This window comes from Dama dama, chromosome 24 (genome assembly GCF_033118175.1).
Source record: "Dama dama isolate Ldn47 chromosome 24, ASM3311817v1, whole genome shotgun sequence".
NCBI classification, from domain to species: domain Eukaryota; kingdom Metazoa; phylum Chordata; class Mammalia; order Artiodactyla; family Cervidae; genus Dama; species Dama dama.
Window position 1 is genome coordinate 5,392,055 of NC_083704.1, and position 22,428 is coordinate 5,414,482.

Here is a 22,428-nt window from a genome sequence, read left to right on the forward strand (position 1 = left end):
TTATCTACTCTATGTCCTCAAGATTCCCCATCATAGAGTAAGAAGCAAACCTTTATTCTCCTAAACATATTATGATATATTGACACCTAGACCCTCATGGAAAAAAAAAAGTTATATAATGATGGCTAGTACCTGGGGGGAGGGAGGAATGATAAATAATTATGTAACGAATATGGAGTTTCAGTCTGAGAAGGTGAAAAATTATGAAGATGGTTGGTGAGGTGTTTGCACAACATTGTGAATGTATTTAATGCCACTCAAGTGTGTGCTTAAAATGGTAAGCTTCATTTTATATGTATTTTATGACAATTAAAAAAAAGCAGGGGAATGGGACAGATTGAGAGTGAGGGTGGCTGTTAACAGAAGCAACATCGTTAACTGCTGAGAACAGAACTGAAAGCATTGCTTCCTTCTCTGTTCTGAATTCCAGTAATGCATCAGTTTAGTTTAAAGTTAAAAGTAGATGAGAAAGAAAGATGATTCTGTGCAGAATTCCAGTCAGCTCTTCATCACCTTGAAGCTAAGGGAGAGAAGACTATAGTGGAGCATTATTTCTGTAGTGTTTCTGTTCTTTCCCTCTCGATGTCTTTATACACGAGTGCTTGGCTGAGCGTGATTTTTTTCAAAGGCTACCCTGAGAAAGCCTGCTGCTGCTGCTGCTAAGTCGCTTCAGTCGAGTCCAACTCTGTGCGACCCCATAGACGGCAGCCCACCAGGCTCCCCCGTCCCTGGGATTCTCCAGGCAAGAACACTGGAGTGGGTTGCCATTTCCTTCTCCAGTGCATGAAAGTGAAAAGTGAAAGAGAAGTCGCTCAGTCGTGTCAGACTCTTCGCGACCCCATGGACTGCAGCCTACCAGGCTCCTCCGTCCATGGGATTTTCCAGGCAAGAGTACTGGAGTGGGTTGCCATTGCCTTCTCCATGAGAAAGCATAGGGTACAGTAAAATCGCTATATATTCCTATGGTTTTCTCTGTGTGTTGCAGAGCTACAAGCTCTATAATACATCATGAGGCTCTGTTACCTAGGTCCTCATCCCAGAGATAGTTTATATGTTTATGACTTTTAAATTACTCTATGTCTGGGAGCTGGGAACCTGCTATTTAAGTCTCCTCGGTCAGTCACTAATAAACATGTCACGATGTCCGAGGGTAATTATGGCCCATAATTTTAAAGACGGGCATTTCTACTCTCAGGGTAACCATATTGTACCAAACACTCATGTTTTCAGAGAGAAATCCATTCTCTGAACTCTACCCTATGTCTAAAACCACCCCATATATCCTTTGGCAAGGTAACCAACATCAAAATGAGCAACAAAATCCTAATATCAGGATTTGCACTTGAAGAAGGAAACGGCAACCCACTCCAGTACTCTTGTCTGGAAAATCCCATGGACAGAGGAGCCTGGTAGGCTACAGTCCATGGGGTCGCAAAGAGTCGGACACGACTGAGCAACTTTACTTACTTACTTACCTAAGTTGCACCCTAAACTATAGCCAGAAGTGTGTGTGTGTGTGTTGGTTATGTCCAACTCTGTGACCTCATAGACTGTTGTCCACAAGTCCATGGGATTTTCCAGGCAAGAATACTGGAGTGGGTGGCCATTCCCTTCTCCAGGGGTTCTTCCAAACCCAGAGATCAAACTAGGTCTCCTGCATTGCAGGCAGGTTCCTTACCGCCTGAGCCACCAAGAGAAGCCCATAGCCAGAAGCATATGTTTAACCAAAGCTCAACTGCATTTCAAAAGCTGGTCTCTAATGTTTGTGGGAGTCAAACAGGAGCAAAAAACCATCCTTGGCTGATGCTTCAGAAAAGATTCCTACAGAGTCAATAATCCTCTGAGGACTTGAGAGGTCAATGTGCTACCAAGCCCTGAACTTTTTTGAAAGTATATTTAAACATTTCTCTAGAGTCAATGAAGAAAGAATTACAAACAAGGACCTTGAAGTAAATAACAGCCACAGAGCCATACATGAACAAGTTGAAAGTCTGTTTGGAGGACACTGCTCCCATGGTCAGTATGAGTTAGAAGAAGGGCTTAAATCAGGAATAAAAGAAGTTCGATCCCTGGATCGGGAAGACCCCCTGGAGAAGGAAATGGCATGGGGTCGAAAAGAATCGAACACGACTAAGCAACTAACACTTTCACATACATTCTACAATTTCATATACAAGATTTTCTTAATTGGAAGAATCAAATTTGAATAATTTGATGCATATATTTGAATAATATATGTTTTGAAGATGCATTTATAATCTCATAAAAAGCCCAGAAAGTGAGTTAAAATTAAATCTGAAAGTTACCAAAATTTCCTGACTAAAACAGCTTGTTTTCTGAGTAAATCCAGAAAATGGGAGAGTTGTCTAGAGACATAAGCATTCCACTGTCTTCCTTCTTAGTTTACAGTCTATTTGCAGCTTCGAGGCAAATGCCTGTTGGGAAGAAAGTGATGTCTGGGTTTAATCTAAAAACTGAAGAATCCACAACCAACTGATCCAAGTTAGTGATAGCTAATTCTTTTCCCCAAAATTTAAGAAGGTTAACTTAGCCAATTTCATTTTCACTGAAATAATATTTGTAGTTAGATTCTGTAAATTAAAACTTAATCTTTCTCTCTAAAAATGACTTTGGACACAATGATGTGAAAATGTCAATAGAAAATACTGTCTGGAATGTTCCCAGGCAAGATGCTGTTGAGAACCACTAAAGTCACTTTTACAAGATTGGGATTAACATTTATGTCTCACTAAGTAGACTGATTCTGAAGATCTCTGTAATTATTAAAAATTATTTCCCCTTTTCATGACTTCCATGTCACCACACTGAAGTCAGGATGTGTGAGTTAAGTCTTTGAAGAATGATTGGCCATAGTCACCGTCGTTGGAGTCATGGAGAGAGGAAAACAGCTCAGGCATAAGCTTTCCTGAAAACTCTAAGCTATCTTTCCTCATCTTTATTGAAACTGAGAGATCATGATGCTGACTTCTGTGCCCAGAAATTTTTGTGTAAAAAAAAATGTGATTATGTTTTTGGCAAGGGTTAGGGAAAGAAGAGAAAAAGAAAGATAATGAATAAAATAGCTAATGATCTTGGTTACAACAATGTATAATAAATCTTGAAAACATATATACAGGCTCACTCCCCAAGAAAAGAATGTTTTCTTATATACATTCAATATTTTTACCAGTTAGTAATGAAAATTTCAAGCTTATCTTAATTGATAAAACTTATTCCAAAGGGGAAAATTGTATCATCTCAGGTGGTCCTAACATTTCTGTCCATAGGAAACTAAGGAAAACTTCATGACTCACATCATTTTATAGCAAAATATGAATAGGGTAATATAGCTAGTCCAAGCATTATTCTATATGTGATGAAGGAACAATTGCACAGAAAGCTCATTTCAGAAATATTGAGAACTTTTCAGGGAGCTTTGCACCACTTACATGTTCACATTCAAAGATGTGGAAAGAGTGAGCATAACTATCTTGTTGAGCCAGATACAACATCGGGGGCTGTCGAGTGAATGCTGCTCAAAGAGCTGTTATAAAGCGAGTTTCTTGGCATTTTGAGGTACAAAAACTCCATCTGCAGTTCTGTCTCTGCATGTGCATTAACTTGAAAGAAAGGAATAACGGGCCACAGAACGCAGCTGGTATAGAGTAAGGTTTGAATGGTATTTTTCATGTCTGATACAACGTTGATTTTTATTTATTTATTTATTTTTTAATTTATTTTTTTTTCCAGTGGGTTTTGTCATACATTGATATGAATCAGCCATGGATTTACATGTATTCCCAATCCCGGTCCCCCCTCCCACCTCCCTCTCCCCCCGATTCCTCTGGGTCTTCCCAGTGCACCAGGCCGGAGCACTTGTCTCATGCATCCCACCTGGGCTGGTGATCTGTTTCACCATAGATAATATACATGCTGTTCTTTTGAAATATCCCACCCTCACATTCTCCCACAAAGTTCAAAAGTCTGTTCTGTATTTCTGTGTCTCTTTTTCTGTTCTGCATATAGGGTTATCGTTATCACCTTTCTAAATTCCATATACATGTGTCAGTATGCTGTAATGTTCTTTATCTTTCTGGCTTACTTCACTCTGTATAAGGGGCTCCAGCTTCATCATCTCATTAGGACTGGTTCAAATGAATTCTTTTTAATGGCTGAGTAATATTCCATGGTGTATATGTACCACAGCTTCCTTATCCATTCATCTGCTGATGGGCATCTAGGTTGCTTCCATGTCCTGGCTATTATAAACAGTGCTGCGATGAACATTGGGGTGCACGTGTCTCTTTCAGATCTGGTTTCCTCAGTGTGTATGCCCAGAAGTGGGATTGCTGGGTCATATGGCAGTTCTATTTCCAGTTTTTTAAGAAATCTCCACACTGTTTTCCATAGCGGCTGTACTAGTTTGCATTCCCACCAGCAGTGTAAGAGGGTTCCCTTTTCTCCACACCCTTTCCAGCATTTATTGCTTGTAGACTTTTGGATAGCAGCCAACCTGACTGGCGTGTAATGGTACCTCATTGTGGTTTTGATTTGCATTTCTCTAATAATGAGTGATGTTGAGCATCTTTTCATGTGTTTGTTAGCCATCTGTATGTCTTCTTTGGAGAAACGTCTGTTTAGTTCTTTGGCCCATTTTTTGATTGGGTCATTTATTTTTCTGGAATTGAGCTGCAGGAGTTGCTTGTATATTTTTGAGATTAATCCTTTGTCTGTTTCTTCATTTGCTATTATTTTCTCCCAATCTGAGGGCTGTCTTTTCACCTTACTTATAGTTTCCTTATTACTAGAGCTAATCAATGAATATAGTAAAGTTGCAGGATATAAAATTAACACACAGAAATCCCTTGCATTCCTATATACTAACAATGAAAAAACAGAAAGAGAAATTAAGGAAACAATACCATTCACCATTGCAACAAAAAGAATAAAATACTTAGGAGTATATCTACCTAAAGAAACAAAGGACCTATACATAGAAAACTATAAAACACTGATGAAAGAAATCAAAGAGGACACAAACAGATGGAGAAACATGCCGTGTTCATGGATTGGAAGAATCAATATTGTCAAAATGGCTATTCTACCCAAAGCTGTCTATAGATTCAATGCAATCCCTATCAAGCTACCAACGGTATTTTTCACAGAACTAGACCAAAGAATTTCACAATTTGTATGGAAATACAAAAAACCTCGAATAGCCAAAGTAATCTTGAGAAAGAAGAATGGAACTGGAGGAATCAACCTGCCTGACTTCAGACTCTACTACAAAGCCACAGTCATCAAGACAGTATGGTACTTGCACAAAGACAGAAATATAGATCAATGGAACAGAATAGAAAGCCCAGAGATAAATCCACGAACCTATGGACACCTTATCTTTGACAAAGGAGGCAAGGATATACAATGGAAAAAAGACAACCTCTTTAACAAGTGGTGCTGGGAAAACTGGTCAACCACTTGTAAAAGAATGAAACTAGAACACTTTCTAACACCATACACAAAAATAAACTCAAAATGGATTAAAGATCTAAATGTAAGACCAGAAACTATAAAACTCCTAGAGGAGAACATAGGCAGAACACTCTCCGACATAAATCACAGCAAGATCCTCTATGACCCACCTCCCAGAATATTGGAAATAAAAGCAAAACTAAACAAATGGGACCTAATGAAACTTAAAAGCTTTTGCACTACAAAGTTGATTTTTAAAATATTGTGTCCATATACCTATGAATATTCATTCTGATAGACAAGCATTAATATAACTTTATAAAGAATTGTCAGTGAAATTTGTTCCCCAAACTAAAAGAAAGCTATCTGTGAGATCTTCAGAGTTAAAAGGAAAGTTTAGAAGCTAACTGCAGGACAATATTCATTAAAAAAATCTCCCTTTTATTGTGGTATTTGTAAGGTATTGTCATGATAAATTTAAATCAATATGAATCAGGAGAGATTTAAACTCCTCCCATTCTTCTTTACAACTATCTGTAAAATATAAGAGGTAAGTGAAAGGAATAGCTCTACCAGTCCCAGGGACCTGGGCTAAAGAGACGGTGAGATATTTTCTATCAAATTTAAGATATCATCACTCAGAAATATTGTGATTTTTCCAGATCAACCATGTGCTAATAACAGCTCAAGATGAGCTGATGGAAAGGATGAGCAGCATAACAGAATTCATCCTGCTGGGCCTGACCCAGGATCCAGGGATGCCTCCTACAGGAGTGCCTACTACAGGAGTGTTACTCTTATTTGCAGTGCTTTTAGTCACCTACTTGATCACATTGGCAGGTAACCAGCTCATCTCAGTCACCATCTTCACCAGCCCAGCCCTCGGTTCTCCCATGTACATTTTTCTGTCTTATTTGTCCATGATAGATGGTTTCTACTCTTCCTCCATAGCACCCAAGTTGATCTTTGACTTGATCTCTGGAAAGAACACCATTTCCTTCAGTGGCTGCATCACTCAGGTTTTGCTGAACATTTCTTTGCTGGAGCCGAGATTGTCTTGTTGATTGGCATGGCCTATGACCGCTATGTAGCCATCTGTAAGCCCCAGCACTACACGACTGTCATGAACCGACCTGAGCGTGCTTTCCTGGTTGGAATGGCTGGGGCTTTAGGGTTTCTCCATGGAGGGATCCAGATTTTGTTCATAGTTCAGTTACCATTCTGTGGCCACAATGTCATTGACCATCTTATGTGTGATTTAATACCTCTCCTGGAGCTAGCCTGCAGGGACATGCACACTCTGGGGCCCCTGATTTCTGCCAACAGTGGGTCACTGTGTTGGCTAATTTTTTCAGTGCTGGTTGCTTCCTACGTTGTCATCCTGCGCTCCCTGAGGACTCATAGCTCTGAAGGGCGTCGCAAAGCCCTGTCCACCTGTGCCTCTCACGTCACAGTTGTCATCTCATTCTTTGTACCTTGTTCGTTTCTCTGCCTAAGACCCACAACCGCCTTCCCCATTGATAAAGATGTGACTGTGTTTTGCACCATAGTAACTCCTATGTTGAATCCCTTAATGCACACCCTGAGAAATGCAGAAGTGAAAAATATCATGAAGAAGCTCTGGGTACAAATAATGAAAACTGATGATGAATAAACCTTGTGTGGAGTATTCAGGCCAAAAAAGAAAAAATCTGGTGATTACAGAAATTTTCTCCCCTTCTTAATTGATTGAACTGGGATGATTCGCCTGTCTGGATCAATTTTCTTTAGGGGCTCATACATTATAAGCCAGGGTTGATAGTCAGAAGGCATAGTAGACCCAGTGCCAAGAGCCCATGATAGTCTTAGGAGGGCATGAAATGTTTTAATTTCATTTACAACAGAAAGAAAGAGATTAATATAATCTAAATGCAGCTTACACTATAGTCATCTATATAGCAATGCAGTCAGAAAAGATAATTTTTAACATTTTGATGGAGGAGAGGGCCCAAGAGGATGAAAGTACCATGGATCCACAAAAGTCATAATGTTGCCCTGACTGTGGATATGAAAGAGATCAACAGCAATATTCTTAAACACTCGTTATACCCAGCACCATTGCTAGAATGAAATTTTATTTTAAAAGAGGGAAAATAACTACACATGAAAAAAGGACAGAACAGTAGGAAATAAGTTTTCAAAAAGCACATTTATACACTTTTTCTGATCTTTCTTGGTTTGAGAGGTTTATAAATAAAATAAACACAGCAATAAAAAGACATTTTTGCTTATCACAATCCCAAAAAGATAACATTTGTGCACAAAAGTACTTTTTGAAAATTACATTTCATCATTCCCTGTAGTATACAAGAGTTTACAAAAAGAATTAGAAACAGATTGGATGGCATAAAATAAACATAATTGATAAAGTTAATAGAGCTCAGGAAGAAAATATCTATACATTAAAGTCTGGTTTTAGACACAGACAATGGAAAAGAAGATTCTGAAGACAAAATAGTGGTTATAGGAAATTTCCAGTGATTTAAGAACAAGTCATGGAGCTGTCATGGAACAGCACAAAATCACAAATCTGAGCTAAAGTAAAGAATCCATACAATGTACACAATGAAATTCTAAGAGATTCAAAAATAGAGATTAACTGCTTTGGACCAAATAGGCTTAATTTCTCTTATCAAATCCAACATTAATTATTCCAGTAAATGTTAGCAGATTGTTTCACCTCTCTATTTTTTCATCTTTAATAGGAAAAAAAAAAAAAAAAGAATTTCCCAGGTGGCTAAGTAGTAAAGAATCTGCCTGCCAAGCAGGAGACACAGGTTCGATCCCTGGGTTGGGAAGATCCCCTGGAGAAGGAGGACTTGGTAACTCACTCCAGTGTTCTTGCCTGGGAAATCCCATGGACAGAGGAGCTTGGTGGGCTACAGTCCGTGGGGCCGCAAAGAGGTAGACACAACATCACAACTAACAACAACAAATAGGAAAATAACATTACATGCTTCCTTAAATTGTGCAGATTAAATGACTTCAAGCAGAAAACTGAGTCAGCTAAAAATTAACAAAAATTGCCCAGACTTCGTTTCAACTTTCAGAGATTCCACAAGAGCATAAACTATTCTGGGGACAGTGGTTCTTAACAGAGGAGCCCAAGAGCACTGCTACTGTTATTCACTAACCAGGATGGCAGGGAGACCAAACGTCCATCCCAACCTCACTTCACTACAAAATGTGTCATCACAACCAACAGGCAGTTCTCTGAATACTGAGAGCTAGGCCCTCACCAGCTCCCTATTCTGGGATTAAACCACACTTAAACATCTCTATAGTGACAAAAGGGAGAGCTGGTGGGATCAGCTATAGATGCTTGAAAGTGAAAGTCACTCAGTCATGCATGACTCTTTGTGAACCCATGGAACTATACAGTTCATGGAATTCTCCAGACCAGAATATTGGAGTAGGTAGCCAGTTCCCTCCTCTAGGGGATCTTCCCAACCCAGGGATCGAACCCATGTCTCCCACATTGCAGGTGGATTCTTTATCGGCTGAACCACCAAGGAAGCCCAAGAATACTGGAGTGGGTAGCCTATCCCTTCTCCAGTGGATCTTTCCAACCCAGGAATTGAACTGGAGTCTCCTGCGAATTGCAGGTGGATTCTTAACCAGCTGAGCTACCAGGGAAGTTTGAGTAACATTTATTTCAGAAGCTCTCACTGATAATGAATCCTTTTATTCCATTCCCATCCTCTGGAAGAAAGAGAAAAAGGCAGAGCTCAGTTGGAGAGACCAAGAGGTCAATCTCTATATAGAATTTGTGATTTTTGGGGAAGACTTCAGAGACTTGTTTTCAGGCGAGTTCTCAACCAGGAATTTGAACCTAAGGTGATGCCAGCATTGCATTTCTAATGTTATTCTTTAAGATTTTATTATCAGGTTAGCTCTCACTGTAATTATAAAGGCTTTAGACAATAGATATTTTGCCATAATCTCCTATGAGTGATTATTTTGTAAACATATATATAAGCAACTGTGTGTTTAAAAAATCAAAATTATCTTTTAAACATCTAGTTGTAGTTCCCAAGAAACATGGAATGCCACAGGATAATGTAGAAATAAAGGTGATGATGGTGATGATGACACTGGTAACATTTATGCCACTAGCTATTTACTGAGCCCTTTCTTTGAGTGAAGTCTTGACCTGAGGACTCATTCTATGTGTTTGGGAGGCAACAAATTTCTGATTTTAATTTGTGTCTTTCTTTAAGCCTCAAGCCATGGAACTTAACTCTGTTTAAAATATTTCTTTATTTGAATATAATGGCGAATCTATGCTTAGGATGGGGTAAACATAAAAAACTCAATGATAGTGTAAAAAAATAATTATGACACCTTTTCTTATTTGTGTGTTTACCCTGTGCAAGAGTTTAATAATTCTTTTGCTATTTAATTCTTATTAGAGCCCAGTGAGTACAGTAATACGGATATTTACTTAACATTGTTGTAAGTAATATATGGCTTCCCACTGGCTCAACGGTAAAGAATCACCTGCAATGCAGGAGACCTGTGTTCAATCCCTGGGTTGGGAAGATCCCCTGGAGGAGGGCATGGCTACCCACTCCAGTATTCTTGCCTGGAGAATCCGCATAGAGAGAGGAGCCTGTGGTCTACAGTCCACGGAGTCACAAAGAGTCAGACACAACTTAGGGAGTAAACAACAATAAAGGATATTATATGTGAAAGCATCTAGGACGGGTGCTTGGAACACAGAAGATGATCAATAAATGCTACTAATTTTTGTCTTTGTTGTCCAGTCAGCAACTTCCCTAAAGATGTTTACCCTACAATATCTTTTCCTGAAATAACCTAACTCCTTTTTCCTCCTAACAATTTGCGGACTCTCTCTCTAGACACTAGAAGGACACTGGGCACTTTTAGGAAAAAAGGTGAAAGTCTCCTCCTTGTGAGACCAAAACTGCATTCAAGGAAACTAATTAATGATGGCACCACATTGCGTTCTAACCTGTGTGAGGCAAAAACCAAGCCCCAGAACTGTCTCAGCAAGTGATCCTGCGAGGAGAGAATTAGTCTCCTTCAGAGAAACCTAGGAGTGGTAATCACCATTGTCATCATGCCCACCATATAATTCACCCTTTGCAGAGGCAAGAGAAAGATTTTCTCTGAGACTGTGTTGATGAGTATTGTTAGTGGAAAGCAGAGCCGACAAACCAGCTATTTCTTTTTGAGGGTTTTCTCCCTAATGTGAGCCACAGTTTTTTTTGTTTGTTTGTTTGTTTTTTTTTTTTTTTTTTGGCTCCTCAACGACAGAGAAAGTAGATATCAGATTATCTACTATTATCTATTATCTACTGTTATTGGTGGTGGTGACATCAGAAAGCCTGGAATGTCGAGTGACCTGGGTTCCAGCTGCACCTCCACCACAAAGATTCAGTTCAGCTTTGGACAGTCTGCACCTCACCTTTCTGAGTCTTAATTCCACCACCTTTAAAACAGAGACAACTGGAAAGGATGGTTTTAAATGCCATAGGGTTCTTCAGGAAATAAGAGAGAAATGGATAATGGAACAAATTCTCAGCTGCTTGTGAATGAATGATGCCCTTTTGGGTTTTCACCTAGTACTAGTCTAAGAAACTTTCAGCTCAGATACATTCCTGCAATCAATAGCACTTCCCCAATCTGAGATTTGCCTAAATGAGAAAAACAATTCTAATCTCATGCAGGAGTTTAAGTACATGGAACAGTGATGTTTGGATTGATATGCTTGGAGCTGGTCTAGGTGACTCTTTAACAACTCACCCATGTCCACCATTTCATGATGTTAGGATGTAAAATAACAAAAACAAAGACAAAATACCAGACGACGTGCTTGTGTCCTCAGATCCAATAAATGTAAGTTGTTGTCCATGGCATTGGTGATGGTGACTTCAGCGATACCATTGTTTGAGTGGTTATCATATCCAGGCTCTGTACAGACACTTACATGCACTGTTTTCATTGACTGCTCTTTGCAGACCCAGGGTGTAGCAGAACTCTTATTTTCATTTTATAGGTAAGAACATTGAGGCTTTGAGAAATTGTATGCAATTACACAGAAAATAAATGGTACTGGAAATATTCAAACTTAAGTGACTTTATGTGACAGGATAGTATGGTGAAGCCCACAGACTCTATAGCAGAAATTCTTGGGTGTGTCCTAACTCCGCAACTTATTAGCTGATTATGCTTCGGTAAGTTTCTAAATGTGTCTCTCACTTTCTTCCTCTGAAGTAATGAGGAGAAAAATAATAATCTACATTGCGGGGATGTTATGAGGATTAAATGGGCTTATATATTTAAAGCAGTTAGAACAGTGCTTGCAAAGACTGAGTGTTACTCAAGTGACATTTATTACCGCCATTGTGCTCTTGGCCATAATGTTCTCCTCTGAAAAGGTAATGATTTATTTCCTGCAGAAACTGTATTTGCCTTTGTAACCATGCTTGGAAAGAAATTGTGCAGCTTCCTGATCAATACAAGAATCTTCTCTCCAGCACTTCTTATATTTGTGTATCTCTTCCTTTGACACTCAATGATTCTCCTTTCATTCATATCATGCTGAGCATCAAATCCTCAGCAAGGTAGAAGATTTAGTTACTTTAAGAAGATTTATGTCTCCAGAAAATAATAAACTGCCGGTGGGTGGGATGAGTGACAGTTTTTTGTTTATTTGCTTGTTTAATCAAAACTCAGACAAGCACAGCCATTTCCTTAATATAATTAGGAGAATAAACCATGAGTAGGAATATTTTGTTGGATAAGATTCTAATTTACAAGGACATTGGTTAATACAGGCCATCCCTTCTTCCTCATCCTGTAGCTTCCTTTATATAGTGAATAGGCAGATAATCATTTAACAAAATTTTTCACTGCTGGTCACTTTTTTTTTTTTTTTTAACTTTGACTCATCCCTGTAGACTGTAGAAGGACTGGAAGCCTTTAACTAGAAGGATTTCACCAGGTCCAGGGAAAGTAAAGCCCAGACATACATATAATGTGTAAAGCAAGGGGGAAGAGTAATTTAACTTCTTATACATGATACTGCCCGCAGCACAGGCAGAAGTAGGAGTAAATGAACAAAGAGAGAAACAGACCCCTTGGGCAAGTCTCCAGCTGCACCCAAGTCAATGTCTCCCTACTCTACTTCAGTTTGCTTTGCATCAATTTGTGTTACCACTGGAAACACAACAGAAAATGTAGCAAACCTCATTGCAAAGAAGAAGAAAGGGTTAATCCAAAGGGTATGAACTATGCATGCAGAGATTTCAGAAGATCCTAATTCACGGATTTCTTGAGAGCCTTTGTATCTATGTGGAACCCTGCTGAAAATTGTCAGAGATATTCTTTGGTTGAATTAGAAAATTAATGTCTGCCAAATGCTCCATTTCAGTAGAAACAAAGTAAATTCTAGATAATTAAATAATTATTTTCAAGTAAAAACTTAGACATCTGTTACCCAGTGATGCTAAAGTTAACAGACTTGTTTACAATTTGTGGTTAACAGGATGAATTGGTACACAAATTTTGGAACAGAAAGGGTTAAGAAAAATAAAGAGAAGTGGGTTTGGCTGCAGGAAATCTTGTAACATTTTGTTTCTCTCTTGACTTTATAGGTAATACTGGACTTGCATCCTCAGTGTCCTTGGACTCTATGGAAATACCACACAATATCACAGAATTTTTCATGCTGGGACTCTCACAGAACTCAGCAGTACAAAGAGTTCTCTTTGTGGCCTTTTTGACCATATATGGGATCACAGTTTGTGGCAATATTCTCATCGTGATCACCATCACCTATAGTCCCACGTTGGTTTCCCCTATGTATTTTTTCCTGGCCAACCTGTCCTTTATTGATACCTGTTATTCTTCTTCTATGGCCCCTAGACTCATAGCTGACTCCTTGCATGAGGGGAGAGCCATCTCCTATGAGGGTTGCATGGCTCAGCTCTTTGGAGCTCATTTTTTTGGAGGTGCTGAGATCATCCTGCTCACAGTGATGGCCTATGACCGCTATGTGGCCATCTGCAAGCCCCTGCATTACACAACTGTCATGACCAGGCATCTCTGTGCCCTGCTGGTGGGGCTGGCTTGGCTGGGGGGCTTCCTGCATTCCCTGGTTCAGCTCCTGCTGGTCCTGCAGTTGCCCTTCTGTGGGCCTAACGTGATCAATCATTTTGTCTGTGACTTGTACCCCTTGCTGCAACTTGCCTGCACCAACACCTATGTCATTGGCCTGCTGGTGGTGGCCAACAGTGGCATGATCTGCCTGCTGAACTTCCTCCTGCTGGCTGCCTCCTACCTCGTCATCCTGCGCTCCTTGAGGTCCCACAGTGCAGAGGGGAGGCGCAGAGCCCTCTCCACCTGTGGGGCCCACTTCACGGTTGTTGCCTTGTTCTTCATGCCCTGTATGTTTACTTACATGCGCCCATCATCTACTTTATCTATAGACAAAAACATGGCAGTGTTTTATGGTATCCTGACTCCTATGTTGAATCCACTCATTTACACTCTGAGAAATGAAGAGGTAAAGAATGCCTTGACAAAGTTATTCACACAGTAAGAACTTGCGGATAGCTAATAAGTTGGAAAGTAGGAAATAAAAATGACTTTATTTTGGAAAGAGGAACGAACCAAAACCTGTTCCTTACTGCCATATACATCTTAATCCATCTTATCGATTCTTTCATCTTCATGGACTTTACTGATTTGCTTAGTCTTTCATATGAATTGCATATTTTGATAATAAAACAACTATATGAAATATATATCATATGAATGATTATTACCCAACTTTAGAAATGAAGAAACCATAACTATTGATGTGGTTGATTGATTCATTAAAATTATCCAGCTTTGAACTGCTTGAAACAAAACTCAGAATCAGTTATTTTTTATCTGTCATACCAAAATAATTTCACACATAGCCACATACAGTAGTCTGTGTGCATAGAAGTCTGGCTTCTCTTCCATCTCATCACAGTTTATGGCATCAGCAGCTACTACAACAATAGAGAAGAGGGTAAGATCTCAGTTCTGGAGACAGATCAACCTGAGTTTGAGTCTTATTTCCCATACTGCTTCGTGGCACAAACTTGAGCAAGTCTCCAAGAACCATTAAGTTCAAGAGATAGTTATTGCTTTACCTGAACTTCTATTCATAACAAAAATAATAGTTGCACAATTCTTAGGCAAAATATTGTCTTTCTTAACTTTGCCACATTTTGATGATGTAGTTAATAATAGCTAAGTATAGCAGATTTTGAGCCTTTAAAAATTCATTTCTACTGTTAGATTAAAAAAAATATAATTGAGCTAATTTTCTAATTAACTACAAAATATGAAATCATTGGGAGGGTTACTAAAAGTAGCCAAGCCATCTTCCCATAGTTAAATCTCAGGAAGCTTTCCAAAAAAGAATACTTACTTTAGTTGAAATTCAAAAAACGCTTTTATTTTTATTAGAGTTAAAATAGCAAATAGCCAAAGGGACTGTTGTTCAAGTTATGATTAACAGCATCTCAATCATCTTATGAGTACTGCTCATTTTTGAAAAATTTCAACATGCTGGAATAAACACATGAGTAAACACCACCAGAAGTTTTCTAGATGATTTATTAATTATTGCTAATCTGTTTACAGAGGAAGTGTTATCTTCCAGATAATGTAAAATATCTTTCCTCCTAAACACATATCTCTTTCAGAATTTAGAAAATAAGACTGGCAACACACACACACACACGTGTGTGTGTGTGTGTGTGTGTGTGTGTGTGTAAATCCACTTATAAGCCCACTACCTAGAGGTAATTACCATCAACAATTTGGTAAATAGCCTTCTAATCATCATCTTTTTCTTCTCTTACACTTATTCCTTCAGCTACTTCTACACGCTTGGTTGAGCTTCCATCATTCTAAAAGTTATCTGGGACTAAATTATTTCTTTGTTTAGTTTACAAGGCATCTTAGGCAAACAAATATTTCTGATTCTCAGTTTGCGAATCCAATAATGGGCAGTTTAGGGACATCCCTGGGGGTCCAGCAGCTAAGACTCCATGTTCCTAATGCAGGGGGCCCAGATTCAATCCCTGGTCAGGAAACTAAGATCCCACGTACCACAACAAAGCCCACAAACCATGACTACTGAGCCGTAGGGCTCTAGTGCCCACAGGCCAGGACTAGAGAAGACCATGTGCAAGAAGCAAGACCCAGTTCAGTTTGGCTCAGTCCCTCAGTCGTGTACAACTCTTTGTGACTCCATGGATTGCAGCACACCAAGCTTCCTTGCCCATCACCAACTCCCGGCGCTTACACAAATTCATGTCCATCGTGTCGGTGATGCCATCCAACAGTCTCATCCTCTGTTGTACCCTTCTCCTCCTGCCTTCAATCTTTCCCAGCATCAGGGTCTTTTCCAATGAGTCAGCTCTTCCCATCAGGTGGCCAAAGTATTGGAGCTTCAGCTTCAGCATCAGTCCTTCCAATGAACACCCAGGGATGATCTCCTTTAGGATGGACTGGTTGGATCTCCTTGCACTCCAAGGGACCCTCAAGGGTCTTCTCCAACACCACAGTTCAAAAGCATCAATTCTTTGGTGCTGAGCTTTTTTTGCAGCCCAACTCTCACATCCATACATGACTACTAGAAAACCATAGTTTTGACTAGACGGCCCTTTGTTGGCAAAGTAATGTCTCTGCTTTGAAAAATTGCTGTCTAGGTTGGGCATAGCTTTTCTCCCAAGGAGCAAGTGTCTTTTAATTTCATGGCTACACTCACCATCTGCAGTGAATTTGGAGCCCCCCAAAATAAAGTCTGTCACTGTTTCCATTGTTTCCCCATCTATTTGCCATGAAGTGATGGGACCATATGCCATGATCTTAGTTTTCTGAATGTTGAGTTTTAAGCCAAGTTTTTCGCTCTCCTCTTTTGCCAAAATAAATATTTTTTAAATTTTAATTTTTAATTACATTTAACTTTTAATTTTTTTTTAATTAATTAAAATTTTTAATTAAAAAAATTGAAAAGCAGGGCAATTAATCCTTATGACCTTATGAAAGGAGATTGACTATGAAGAGCATTGTATCTGACAGGTGATAGGAGTCTAGTGAATTGTCAAAAATATACTTGTGGAATAAAAATAAAAAAACAAAAACTATATCTGGCATTATTATTCCACTGGTCATGGTTACATGGCTATTGCTCAGCTACTTAATAAAAAGTTTACCATCTCTCTTGAACTCCCCTACCTCAAGCAGAGTATTATTTTATTTATTTGTATATATTTTAATGGACAACAGCAGAATGAATACATATTCATATCAAATCTATTTGCTAATTAAAAAATATTAACAATGGAAAGTATTGAAATATAAGCCAATTGTTATGTATAAACTAATGCAGATGGATAATAAAATAATTTCAAAGGAATTTCCTATTACATGGGAATCAAACATTTTTGTAATTGCCACCCAGTCCCTAGCTGGTTCTTCTCAGACTCATGCATTTCAGGTCTGTGAGAGAAAGCCCACTTTACAATCGGTTAACACACGAAGGCCAAAATGTTTCGAGAAGAGAATTCTAAAGATTCAAGGGAAACATGAGAAATTTAGTTTATTGGCTGTTTATATTAGGGGGATACAAAATGGTTTTGGTAAAGCACTAAGGCTGTGGGTCACATAGGCTTAGATTTAAATTCTTGTTCAGCCAAACTTTAGATAACTTATCTCTAGCAATATAATTAACCTCTCTGACACTTTGTTTCCTAATTTATGAAATGGAAATATTAATATGACTGTAATTATTGGGCTATAGTGAAAATTAAATAAAATGAATATAAAACACTTTGCACAGGGTGAAAACACAAGTAAGAAAAGCTGTCATAATTTTTTGCACTAACATTGACTTATTTATATTCATACCATTCTTAACATAGGTTCACAATTATGTTCAAATGAAGAAATGTAAGTTCCACAGTTTGAGATAAATTAAAGAAGGACATAACTTAAGGTCACAAATTTGTTTTCTCCAAAACATATAAAATGAGTGAGTGTTTAGATGAAGACTTTATTCACAGAAAGGGCTCAGTAAACAGCTATCATTATCATCACTGTTATCTTTGCTTTTACATCATCCTATTTCATCCCAGCTTTCTTGGGGACTACAACTAGATGTTTAAAAGATAAATGTGATTTTTTTTTAAACACACAGTTGCTTACATATATTTACAAAATGATCACTCATAGGAGGTTATGGTGAAGTAAAATATCTATTTTTTAAAACCTTTATATATACAGTGAGATCTAACTTGATAATAAAGCCCTAAGAACATGAGAAATGCAAAGCCAGCATCACCTGATATTCAAATCCTTGGTTGAGAAATCTCATGAAAACAAGTTTCTGAGCTCTTCCTCAGAAATCACAAGCTCTGGCCTTTTGGTCTCTGGAACTGAGTTGTCCCTTCTCCTCTTTCTTCCAGAGGACAGGGTCAGGACAGAATACACCATCAGTGAGAATTTCTGAAATAAGTGCTGCTCAAGCATCTCACAACTGATCCCACCAGCTCTCCCACATGTCACTGTAGAGATATTTAAGGGCATTTTAATCCCAGAATAGAGAGTCAGTGAGGGACTAGCTCTCAATATTCAGAGACCGGCACACTGGCTGACATGACACATTTTGCAGTGAAGTGAGGCTGGGATGGACGTTTGGTCTCCCTGTGGTTGTGGTTAGTGAATAACAGTAGTGTTTTCTGGGCTCCTCCATCAGGAACCACTATCCCCAGCATCCCTTATGCTCTGGTGGCATCTCTGAAGGCTACAATGTCTGAGCAATTTTAGATTTTCAGCAGACTCATTTTACCAATTAAGTCACTTAATCCTCACAATTTAAGCAAGTGCATAATGTTAGTTCCCTTTTACAGATGAAAAATATAGAGAGGTGAAACAACTTGCTAACATTGACAAGGCTGATTAATGCTATAGACAAGAAGAGAAATTAAGACTTTTTGAGTCAAAGCTCTTAATCTGGATCCCTCCATGGAGAAACCCTAAAGCCCCAGCCATTCCAACCAGGAAAGCACGCTCAGGTTGGTTTTTGACAGTCATGTAGTGCCGGGGCTTACAGATGGCTATATAGCGGTCATAGGCCATGCCAATCAACAAGACAATCTCGGCTCCAGCAAAGAAATGTTCAGCAAAGACCTGAGTGATGCAGTCACTGAAGGAAATGGTGTTCTTTCCAGAGATCAAGTCAAAGATGAACTTGGGTGCTATGGAGGAAGAGTAGAAACCATCTATCATGGACAAATAAGACAGAAAAATGTACATGGGAGAATCGAGGGCTGGGCTGGTAAAGATGGTGACTGAGATGAGCTGGTTACCTGCCAATGTGATCAAGTAGGTGATCAGAAACAAACAAACAAAAAGAAATTAAGAGCTCTTGCACTCCTGGATTCTGGGTCAGACCCAGTAGGATGAATTCTGTTATGTTGCTCATCCTTTCCATCAATTCACCTTGGTCCTTCTGAAAAGATCACAGCTTTTCTGAATGACTGTCTCAAATTTAACATAAAATATTTCATCATATATACAGAATCAACCTACTTAGTGATACATAAGTGCTAACTACAGCTTTGTAAAGCAAATTGTACTTTTCAACAACATCTTTTAAGGAACATTGTTGTTGTTTAGTCTGTAAGCCATGTCCAACTGTTTTGTGACCCCATTATCTATAGCCTGCCAGATTCCTCTGTCCATGGGATTTTCCAGGCCAGAATAGTGCAATGTGTTGTCATTTTCTTCTACCAGGGATCTTCCCAAATCTGGGATCGAATCCATGTCTCCTGCATTGGCAGGTGGATTCTTTTACCACTGAGTCACCAGGGAAGCCCTTTAGGAACATTATAGTGTTTATTAATATCTTCTTATCATTATGTCCAAATTCATTCTTAGAAAGTTTAACCTTCAATTCACAGAATCTAACTACAAAAATTATCTCAGTGAAATGAAATTGACTAAATTAAGTTAACCTTCTTAAGTCTCAGAAAAAGAACTAGCTGTCACTAACCAGGATTAGTTAATTGTAGATTCCTCCGTTTTTAAATTAAGCAGCCATTGCTTTCTTCCCACCAGCATTTGCCCCACAGCTGCAGATAAACTATGTAAACTATCAAGAGGAACATTGAAGTTCTTCTGTCTCTAGACAGCTCTCTCATTTTTTTGATTTACTCAGAAAATGAACTGCTAGTTAAGAAAGTGGTAGTTCTAGGATTTAATTTTGACTAGACTCATTTTCTTGGCTTCTTGTGAGGTTATAAATCCATCTTCAAAAATGTATTATGAAAAATTCTTCAAGTCAGGAAGAACTAGTACATGGAATTATAGAATGTATAAGGAAATCAAATCTATTTGATTGGACATGGTTTTCTCAAATCAATTCTGCCAAAGAGTCTTTGGGAGCAGTGAGTCTCAAACAGATCTTCGGCTTGCTAACGCATGGCTCTGTGGCTATTATTTACTTCAGGGTCCTTCTTTACAACTCTTTCTTCATTGACTCTAGAGAAGTGCTTAAATAGATTTTCACAAAGTGCAGGGTTTGGTAGTGCGTTGACCTGTCAAGTCCTCAGAGGATTAGTACTTGGCCCTGTTGGAATCCTTACTGACTTTCCTTTGCTCCTATCTGGATTCCACAAACAACAATTAGAGGCCAGAAATGCAGTTGAGCTTAGGTTAAACACATGCCTTTGGCTATAGTTAAGGCTGAGACTTGGTAAGGTAAGTGCAAAGTTTGGTGACAGGGCTTTGTTCCTCATTTTGGCATTGGTGACCCTGGCAGAAGATATAGGGGGTGATTTTAGGCATAGGTCAGAGTTCAGAGAATAAATTTCTCTCTGAAAATATGAATGTTCAAAAGGCTATGGTTGCTCTGAGAATGCAAATGACAGTCTTCAAAGTTATGTGCCAGCTTATCCTGCGATATTGTGATGTTTTTATGAGTGACTCATTGAGGAGACTTAGATGATAGGATTCCCAGTTCCTAAACACTGAGCAATTTAAAAGTCATAAGCATATAAACTTCCTCTGGGATGAGTACCTAGGTGACAGATTCTCATGGTTTCTGCGGTATTCTCCCTACAAAGAGAGAGAATCATGGGAATTTACAGTAAGTCCTAGGCCTTCACAGAGTAGCCAGTGAGAAAATCACACCCAGCTAGTCACTCATGTATGAAGAAATACAGAGGTAGAGAATAGAAACACTACAGAAAGGAGGCTCCGCTACTGTCATCTGTCCCACAGCATCTGAGGTGATGAAGATCCCGCTGGGACCCTGCACAGAATCACCTTTCTTTGTTATCAACCTTCACCTTTAAACCAAATGAATGCATTCCTGAAGTTCAGAACAGAGAGGAAGCCATGCACTCAGCTCTCTCCACAACAGTTAACAACTTTGCTCCTGTTTGCTGCCAACCTCACTCAAAATCTGTCCCTTCCCCTTGATTCTTTTATTGTCATACAATACACATAACATGAAATTTAGCATTTTAAGTGCACAGTTCAGTGGCATTTAAGACATTTATTAATATATTGTCATGTAAACATCTTCATAACTTTTACATCTTCTCAGATTGAAACTCCACATCCATTAAATAATTGTTTCTCATTCCTGCCTTCCCCCAGCCCCTAGACACCATAATTTTGTTCTCTTTGCCTCTAAGAGTTTTATTATTTTATACAATTAAATAAGTGGAATTATGCAGTATTTGTCCTTCTATCAGTGACTTATTTTACTTAAAATAATGACATAAGTATTCATCCATGTTGTTACAAATGGCAGGATTTCCTTCTTTTTAAAGCCTGAATGATTTTCCACGTAAGTATACACCACATTAGAAAATCCATTCATCTACTGATGGACATCTAGGTTGTTTCCACGTCCTGGCTGTAGTGAATAATGCTGATAGAGAAAAGTGAAAGTTGTTCAGTCATGTCTGACTCTTTGTGACCCCATGGACTGTATAGTAAATGGAATTCTCCAGGTCAGAATACTGGAGTGGGCAGCCTTTCCCTTCTCCAGGGGATCTTCCCAACCCTGGGATCAAACCCAGGTTTCCCTCATTGCAGGCAGATTCTTTACCAGCTGAGTCACCAGGGAAGCCCAAGAATACTGGAGTGAGTAGCTGATCCCTTCACTAGCAGATCTTCCTGACCCAGGAATCGAACTGGGGTCTCCTGCATTGCAGGTGGATTCTTTACCAACTGATCTATCAGGGAAGCTCAAAAGTGAAAGTGAAATTTGCTCAGTTGTGTCCAACTCTTTGCGACCCCATGGACTATACAGTCCATGCAATTTTCCAGGCCAGATTACTGGAGTGGGCAGCTTTTCCTTTCTCCAGGGGATCTTTCCAGCCCAGGGATTGAACAATGCTGAAATAAACTTAATAGTGCAAATACTTCCTTGAGATCCTAATTTAAATTGTTTTGAATAAATACCCAAAAGTGGGATTACAAGACATATGGTACTTCTAACTTTGATTTTTTGAGGAAACCCCCTCCTACTTTCCAAAGGGTCTGTACCAATTTATATTCCCATTGACAGTAAGACAAAAGTCCCCATTTCTCCACATCTTTGCCAACCCTTTTGTTTTATATAATGGACATTCTAACAGTGAGGGGATATCTCACTGTGGTTTTGATTTGCATTTCCCTGATGGTTAATGTTGTTAAACATCTTTTCATATACTTGTTATTCATATGTATGTCTCTTTTGTAGAAATAAATATTCAAGGCCTTTGCCCATTTAAAAAAAATTAAGCTATTGTGAGCATGTGAACACTAGGTTAAAGTGAAAGTGAAATCATACAGTCGTGTCCGGCTCTTTGCAACCCCATGGACTGTAACCTACCAGGCTCCTCCATT

General features: G+C 38.9%; 1 protein-coding gene and 2 pseudogenes across 1 annotated transcript; 2 read left to right on the forward strand and 1 right to left on the reverse strand.

The window, feature by feature from the left end:
- Positions 1-19,009, reverse strand: part of LOC133046204 (olfactory receptor 4C45-like) — a 57,600-nt pseudogene extending 38,591 nt beyond the window's left edge.
- LOC133045746 (olfactory receptor 4C45-like) lies at positions 6,171-7,126 on the forward strand (annotated as a pseudogene).
- Positions 13,172-14,080, forward strand: LOC133046134 (olfactory receptor 4C3). The gene has a single exon (XM_061129078.1). It carries the CDS (start codon positions 13,172-13,174, stop codon positions 14,078-14,080), a length of 909 nt encoding a protein of 302 aa, XP_060985061.1.
- Positions 19,010-22,428: the final 3,419 nt, after the last annotated feature.

Bases quoted from the DNA above. Each gene is read 5' to 3' on its own strand.
- LOC133046134 (XM_061129078.1), top strand. From the start codon at position 13,172: ATGGAAATACCACACAATATCACAGAATTTTTCATGCTGGGACTCTCA.